The following is an 8,487-nucleotide window of genomic DNA, read 5'->3' as shown; positions in this document are numbered from 1 at the left end:
TGTCCTCATCCTAATCTGTGTCCCCTTTGTTTTGTCTCCCTTCCCATCTCGCCAGGTGGGGGAGGGAGTGCAGGACCACATGGTCCTACTGTGGATCAAACCACCAAACCCGAAAGTCCAAGATCAACAAAGGCTGAAACCACCAGAACAGCAACATACACTGTTTCACTTAAAAATTCCTTAGAATCCAATGCCAGATTGTGACAAGCATCAATTTTTAAAGAAGGTTGCTAAAGCATTTAAGGAACTACAAGTATTCTTAGCCTGACATTTGTACCAGGTAGTCACTAAAAACTTTAATAAAGACAAATTAGTGGCCACATAGCCACAATTTACTTAAAAAGAGTCAAAGGAGGTCCCGTTTTATTTTATGAACTTCCTGAGGTTCTCTCTGTCAAGAGGACAAGCAGCAGATAAATATGGGCAATATATACATACAAATAAAATAGTATTAGGCTATCTGTATAGATGAAAAAGATCCATAATTCATCCCCTATCAGAATTCACACACACCCCACCCCAGAATTCATGCCCCATAATCTCTTCCTCAGTCACAGTACACCATAAAATGTGACTGTAACCCCACTATAATTTGGTTAAAGAGGTCAATCATCAATGAGAAAACTACTAGAAACCAGGCTCCACTAGCTCCAGTGTTCGTAGAGCTGCTTATTTAAAACGGGGAGAAGGGAATCATTAAAAAAATAGAAAACACACATATGACAATTTAGCAGCAAATTAGCTGTGTTATAAACTAAACAAGTCATGAAGCAAATATTGACCAGAAGACTAATCATAACTAAAGATGCTTCCAGACTAAGCCAGTTTAACACATTTAATTAAAAACCTGGTTAAGGTATAGCACATATGACCTGAATTACATGCTCTATACATGATTATTTTGACTAAAGCCTAGATAGAAAGCAATTTGCATTTATTTATGACCTAGATCACACAGTTAAAGGAAATACTCCTCTGTTTGTGGCAAGTGTTTTTCATACCTTCCAGAACATCAACAGGAACATCCTGGACAAATTGCTCCCACCATCGCCTGTACATCGGTTTTGATGTCCACTCCTGTATTTCAAACTTACATAAACGGCCTGCTAAGTACATGACTGCAACAGCGATGATCTCGGGCTCCCACTGCAGTGACAGTGTCGTGCAGAGACTGGAACACAAGAAAAAACAAAAACCAAACCCACAACCCTGAAGATAATTCTGATTTTCAAAGTACAAAATTTTGATGTATGACAGTTATAACTAACAGGGTATAAAATCCCACCACACAGTTTTAACAGAGAAACCTAGAAGTAGCCTTGTTAAACTGAAGAGTTTACAAAACGAAACTGTTTCTGCACTACTGCTACCATGAAACAGGGCAACTTTACAGTTAATAGAGAGGACATGCCTGCAGAGGTAATACACTACATATAAACATCAGGTATGGAGTTTAAAAAATAGAAAACCTAACACTACCTGGGTGTGGAAGAAGGAAAAGACAGCCTTACATTCCAAGTATGGGCAGCTACATTCCACTCTAGTCTCACCTGTAGCCCTAACCAAACAGTGTTCGTGTTCACTGCTACACCAGTATGACGTCACTGCACTACACTGGTTAGGGAATGATGTCCACACTTGGAGTTTGGAGTTTCTAAATGTTTTTCAACAAAATGTAGACAACAACTGAAAGAAACCCCACAGAACAGCCAACATTAACTTGTAAAGCAACTTATCAAGCACGATGCAAGTTTTAGATCAAGCTGTAAAAATCATAAAAAGTTATCTCTTGAATAGCTTTTGTTAAAGCTCATGGTAAAATAACCGATATTATTGGAATTATTGATATTAACTGAATAAGTTCCTGTCACAGTCAAAGTTACTGTTTTCCTGATATTCATTTTAAACTACAAAATTTGTTTCTTGTCTATTTTTTCTCCCTTTTTTCATAGAATCACAGAATGGTTTGGGTTGGAAGGCACCTTAAGGATCATCCAGTTCCAACCCCCCTGCCATCAGCAGGGACACCTTCCAGGTTGCTCAAAGCCTCATCCAACCTGGCTTTGAACCTCATCCAACCTGGCCTTGAACCTCATCCAACCTGGCCTTTTTCTTTCTTTTTCCTCCATAGATTCTATAACACAGGATCTGCTTAAAAAATCTTAGACCCAGCTAGCCAGCTAAGTTTCTGACAATTCACTGATTAATTCATTATGTCCTTAAATGCATCCAAACAGTAGCCTAGACCATGGTTTAAGTATTTTTTCTCTCCAGTGGGCTACATGTAACAGAAGGCCAAGGGAATACTTAAATACTGGCAGAATCAGGTTAGCATTAAACAGTAAAAGACACAAGAACTAGTTCTTAAAATACTGATTTCTTATTACTTCCCTGACATTTACTTGGGGGGTGCACAGTGGCTGTGTGAGAACAAAACCCCCTGTTCTAAAGGTCTGTAGTGCAAAGTGCAGAACTATTTTCCCAGGATCCTAGAAAACAAGTACACTTCTAATATGGTGCCTAGTAAGTAAACTCAAGATAGTCTCTCCAGAACAAAGGTATTACTTGAAACAATCACTCCAACTTCATACTAATGTCTTCCTGAAGTGCACTTTCTTTAATTATTAAATTCCTTGAATTATTAAACACCATGTAATTCCAAGTGCAGTAGTGTCCAAAGTTTGATGGATACATAGAAGTTTTCCCTGACAAACTACTTAACAGTGACAACTAGTCAAGCTGTATTTCTGTTCCACCTGTAAGATCATCATCTGCAAGACAGACAGCAGCTGAAGTAAGCATCTCTTGACATCCAAATACACTAAGCAATCTTTTGCTTGAAGTGATTTGGAGGGTTTAAGCAATACCTGCAGAATTTGGACCCACAATGGGCTATTTCAAATTAGGCATATGAATATAAATGCTCTTCTTTAATGGCGCTCTACTGCCTATAGCTATGACTGAAAGCAAGGTACTTAGCATTTCTGAATAGCCAGGCCACTTACACATTTTCCTAAGGGTTTGCTACAGAAACTAAAAGTTACATGTAACCATCCTTGGTGAACAAACTTGCACAGCTCTGTAGAATCATCCTTAACAAGACTAAACTGTACTGAGTTGTTTTGGGTAGGGTTTTTTTCCCCCAATACCATGCTACACATGAAAAGTGGTTCTAGACACACTCAAGAAACTGTAAATCTAGTGCTAAAACTGTATTCCTCACTGAATTTAATGGCTAGTTTACCATAACCAAAATATCAATTTAGAAAAAGTGTTGACCAATGTGATGTAATTGGGAAGTGATTTATTTTCTCAGAATGTGCCATATATCTCAGATTGGGCAAGCAGCCAGCTTCTGTCTTGGAGATCTATAATTCAGTTTGTCCCTCTCAAACAGTAACTTTTAAAAAATGCATTAAATTTTACTACAAAATTGCCAAGATCTTAACGGTCTACTTCTATGCTCATCCTAGATTCTCTGCTCAATGAAACTATCATGGTAAGGATGGAAAGAAAAACTGTTGAATACAATGAAGAAAACAAGTAACAAGCAGAAAACATAAACCAAGCATTTGTCAAAGAAATATCTAATCCCAGAATAAAGGAAGCAACAGTAACTATTTCACTTTCAAAAGGTTTCCTAGAAGTATCTTACCTGTCATTGACAAATGTCCATGCCATTTGAACCAGTTTTTGAATTTTATTTTTGTCTCCTGAAAAACAAACAGAAAAGTTGTAAGAAATAGCTATTAGGAAGGACAAATAGTTTAGAATAGAATACTCTTGCACTGTTAATGTAAATTAAGTTCTCAAAATTAATTACAGGCATTACTTGCTCACGCTGCAGTATTTTACCTTTGAGTTGTTTGGCATACTTGAGAAGAAATTGGTATGGATGTTCCACTTGCAAATCAAACTTTATTGTTTGTAGTAAGATTCTTTCAAGGACCATCACTTCTTCCTAGAGAATGTAACAAGGCAACCACAATATTATTCCTTTTTTTCCACTCACAAATATTTTATGCTGGTATAAAGCATGACTACAGAGCATTTCCAGGCCAATATGTTTGTCTGCTTTTGCTTCATCAGGGTTTGTCTCCATGGAGAACAGAAATCTCACCAACTTAAAAAACCACTTTAAACCCAGATACTTTTTCTTCACATTTATTTGGGGCAGGAGAGGGGATGTGGCATTTTAAATTACTTTTCTATCATGGAGGAAATAACTGAACCAGACACAGCATGGAAGTGCCAAGTATACAAAATCACAACAAAAAGGGAAGCTCTCACCACATTTCTCTCCCGAGTTTCAGATCCTTCTGCTATTTATAATAAGCAAATTTTGAGAGGAGCACATTTTTGCTAAGTCAAATACCCTAAACAGGAAACTTCTCAATACTTCGAGATGTAGTTCTCTTACTTAGGATTTGCTATTCACTGCTTCCTAAAGTGACACCAAGACTGTCAAACATGATTTATATCTTGATGAAGTTTCTAGCACTGAATGGAACTACTCAAGTTTACTTTAATTAGCAAAATAACATCAGAATTTATATTAAATCAAATGCAAACTTTTAACACAAACAATTATCCCAGTAGGCTCCCAAAGCTACTTTATTAGCAAAAGTTATTTTCACAGTTCACGTTATCCAAAGGAACTCTACATGCATGCTGAATATATAATTTAATTTAGAACAACTGAAGATCAGCCAGTGCTCTAATGAATTTATGTCACTTTGCTGGAGTACAATAGGATAAAAATCAATTTCAACCTAAGCATTTTTACCTTTGGATCATCTCCAAACTGTCCAAATTGTACATCATTTAGCAAGCTACGAGCTGTTTTAATGATATCTTTACATTTCTTAGGTGTTTCTTCAACTTTTCCTGCCAGGAAGAGACAGCAGGCTCCTGTCACCTAAAACAGAAAGTGTTTTCAAAAACTTGTCTGCATGAAGATATGCAATACAGTCCAGCATTGTATAAAAGCACTATCAGTTTTCATTAGCAGTTCTGTACAGTGTACTAATTTCTGATTTTATTGTAGTATTAGTTTAATCTTTTACTTTCTTAAAGGAAAAATACAGAATTTGCAGGACTGTCCATTTTATACAACTTTATTTCAAGTCAGAAACTCAAAACAGAACTTGTCCTGGTTCAGCATTGTCTGTCAAGCAGTTTGAAGATGGTATTACACCTTTTTTTTTTTTCTTATAGTCAATACAGGAGTGCCAGAACTATAGCTGTTACTCTTTCTAAAGAGCAGCATCAGCAAGAAATAACTTCAATGTCAATATAAATGTTTCTAAGCATTGTGTAAACGACCAAGAACAGTGTTATTTTAAGCTTTATGTAATGATTAAAGGATAAAAAGCTTATTTTTCATCATTCAGAGCAGTGGACAGCAGTAGAACGCAAGTGACTTATCACCACTTCAAACAGTCTGTACCTAGTGCAATTGCTGTATTAAGTGATCAATATTGCAAATACTTACATATCTCGGGAATTGTTTGAAGGAATGAAACATATAAAACCGATGGAAATAAATTATTCCAGTTGCTAGAGTATCATAATGTCTGTGGTGCAGAATAAGGACTTTCAAACAGTGCATAAAACAAATTTAAAACCAAACAAAGGAAAAGATACATTCTGCTGTCTCAAGTAAGTCAGGTAATTGTCCTTTCAGCGACCAGTTAGAAAACACTGCAAATAAAACAGGAGCTTTAGGAAAAAAGGCCACAAACCCCCTTAAGGCTGTGCAAATACTATGATTTGGCCCAGCTATAGTTGACACCCAAAACATTTACTGGAGGCATACAAAGTCCTGGTCACATTTATAGGAGGATCCACACAAGGTCACCCTCATGTTAAACCACACCTGCCTCAGAGAGGGTCAAAACCAACAGCAGGTGCATGAGGGAACAGAACAATTGTCACTTCACATGAAACTGTTGGTGTTGAGGGAAGTTACTAATTATTCACACCTACAAATGTCAATAAAATCTGAACATGCTACCTCCTGTTCTCTTTAAGGAAAAGAGTAGAATTTCATCTTCACCAGGGTTCATTAAACAGAGAACTGAGGAGATTAAAAGAAGCACAGGAGTATAGAACAGGAAGCAAAAAGTTTAAGTGTCAGTCTTTGAGAGAGTAAGATAGTGGAAGGAATTTACTAACCTATACAAAGCTGTAAATCCCAACTTGAAACAAACAAAACAAACCCCTGAAGAGTGGGGAAGCAGAGGTTAGAAGCCTCAGATGAAAAATATTTAGAAAAATGAATGCCAAATTCAAAATTTCAGAAGTTATGTAGATTAATATAGTAAGAGACCAAGTTTGGTAACTGCCAAAAGTTATCCTTAATTGGTAAGCTTGTATCACCTTACTTCTCTACTGACAAATGAGTTAAGTTGAAACCTTGTATACCCAACGAATGGATAAAAATTATCCAGGAACATATGACATCAAAAGGCAAGTAAGCTTAAAAAGATTTTTGATTAATGATTAAGAAACATTTGAACAGCTAACTAAGCACACAACACCATTCCTTGTACATTTCATTCTGAAAACCCCCATTCATAAAGACATTTCATAGCACTATGACTTGAAAGGATACAGCCCCAAGCGTGTTCCCACATCGAATATGAACCTGGCCCCCTCCCTGCGGTATCGTGCCTCAGTAGCTGGGTCGAGGCCTTCTAGCTGCGACGGTGTATGTGCCAAGTCTTTCTTATCCCAGTACCAGCATGGCTTTGTATGGTCCAGGTTTGCCAAGTTTACAGAAGGGCTGGAATTTTCTTTATTCTCCTTCATTTATTAAAACAGAATTGTTCTTGCTTTTTAAGTTTTTAAAAAGGAAGACTTCAGACAGCCGCTTCAGAACCTTGAAGAAAGAAAAAGGGATTTCTTTATAAATGGAAGAGACTTTTTCCCTGCTCCACACTCAAAGATGAGTAAAGAGGAATAATATTTAACTTAGCCCGTTGGAAGGGACTTCTTCCGTGCTCAAAGTAATATTTAACCTCATCCTTATCTTCCCCATATAGTGTAAATTCAGTTCAAAGAAACAGACGTAGCTTATCTTTGCTATTAGCTGTTTAATAAAGAAACTTCAAGAATGAATTATCAACGATATCTGCTACTTCTTAGTAGAACAACTTTCACTTTGCTTACAAAATAAGTAAAAACAATTCAGTGATGGTAGTAGCAAGATTTGAAAAGCTGGGGGGGGGTGTGGGAACCAACATAATCAGAACTAGGAAACACATTCATCAGCTCAGTGTGAATGGCAACACAGTTGGTCTCACAAATATCCCTGAGGGGCAAGACAGAGGCAACCACTTGGCAAAAAAAGCTTTATAAAACACTCTGTACTTGTATTACCTGAAGAAAAAAGGTAACAGAAGTACTGCTGTTTCACATACTGAGATTAAGATAACCCAAGGGAGTCTGTAGGATAAAGTGCCACCTAAAACTGTCCCCAACACAAAGCAGTTGATTACACTCAAAGAGTGTGCTGCTTTCCTGCGCTGACCAGCACTTCACATATGTATATTTACACCACAAAGCTCTGCAGATAACTTTCTGGTGTCTGAGTTATGACTGAATTCCAGCCTCAATGTAAAGACAGAACGAAGACTGCCTCCCTGCCTTTATTTCATTCAGGCAGGAAACTACTCTTACTGTAATTCAATAAACTACAGACACTATGCACAAATTACTGCAGACACCTGCAAAGGTTTGCATAACAACTGGTGATTAACATATGATGCAATATATTTGCTCTAAGCACAACAGTCAGAGGAAGACTCAAACTTAAAACTCTTACAATTAAGCTGTTAGTTTTCCAGATGCTTCTCTTCTGAAAAAGGAAGAAAGATTACGAGAACTGCCAGAAAAACGATGCCTGCAATCAGCGACTCACTCAGCTCCAAAGAATTGCTCTTTTTCAGAGTAAAGGAAACAGTCTTTGTTCCACGCTGGTTTTGGAATAACCGTCACAAATAATCACAGCAGTGACAGACCAATCCAAACTCTGTCACAAGGAAGCCAATGGGTCCTTAAAACTATTTCCAGAACCAACAAAGACGCGCCGTGCCACGACCGCACATTCCCATCGTATTTACCAAGAAAACGTTACTTTTGCACCTGTTACAGCTCTCCCTGCTTACAGGTCGCTTCGCTTGCTATTTCTAACAAGTTATTTTAAGCACTCCGAGCAGTTTCGAGCTCCGTTAACGCTGGAATGGCCCGAAGCGACAAGCCCTGTTTCTATGGGCAGCAAAAGCGCTTCTGGATACAAAACGAGGAACAAACCCCATCCCCCCGAACCCCGCCAAAGGCGCCGCCCGGCGCACCCAGACCAGCGAGCAACGACGGGGGTTTCGCCCCGGCCCTTTCACGCACCCCATTAACCAGAGGCGACTTCAGGGGCTCGACCCCGGCTTTTTTAGGTCCTACCTCACAGGAACCGGCTGAGCGAGAGCC

At 38.2% G+C, this 8,487-nt stretch overlaps 1 protein-coding gene across 1 annotated transcript; it reads right to left on the bottom strand.

Moving 5' to 3' along the window:
- Positions 1 to 1,001: 1,001 nt before the first annotated feature.
- On the bottom strand, positions 1,002 to 6,883 carry LOC104519470 (cyclin-K; the record flags this gene model as incomplete). The annotated part of the gene is made up of 6 exons (XM_010166935.1): positions 6,617 to 6,883; positions 5,495 to 5,576; positions 4,787 to 4,918; positions 3,856 to 3,961; positions 3,656 to 3,713; positions 1,002 to 1,171 (listed from the first exon to the last, which is right to left on the bottom strand). Coding segments are annotated over exons 1-6 (745 nt in total), but the record flags the coding sequence as incomplete, so codon positions are not given.
- Between the last annotated feature and the right edge of the window lie 1,604 nt (positions 6,884 to 8,487).

The sequence above is a fragment of the Antrostomus carolinensis genome, unplaced genomic scaffold (assembly GCF_000700745.2).
Source record: "Antrostomus carolinensis isolate BGI_N321 unplaced genomic scaffold, ASM70074v2 scaffold40664, whole genome shotgun sequence".
Classification (NCBI taxonomy): Eukaryota; Metazoa; Chordata; class Aves; order Caprimulgiformes; family Caprimulgidae; genus Antrostomus; species Antrostomus carolinensis.
The sequence above is the reverse complement of the archived record's forward strand: the minus strand, read 5'-3'. Positions and strand labels throughout refer to the sequence as shown.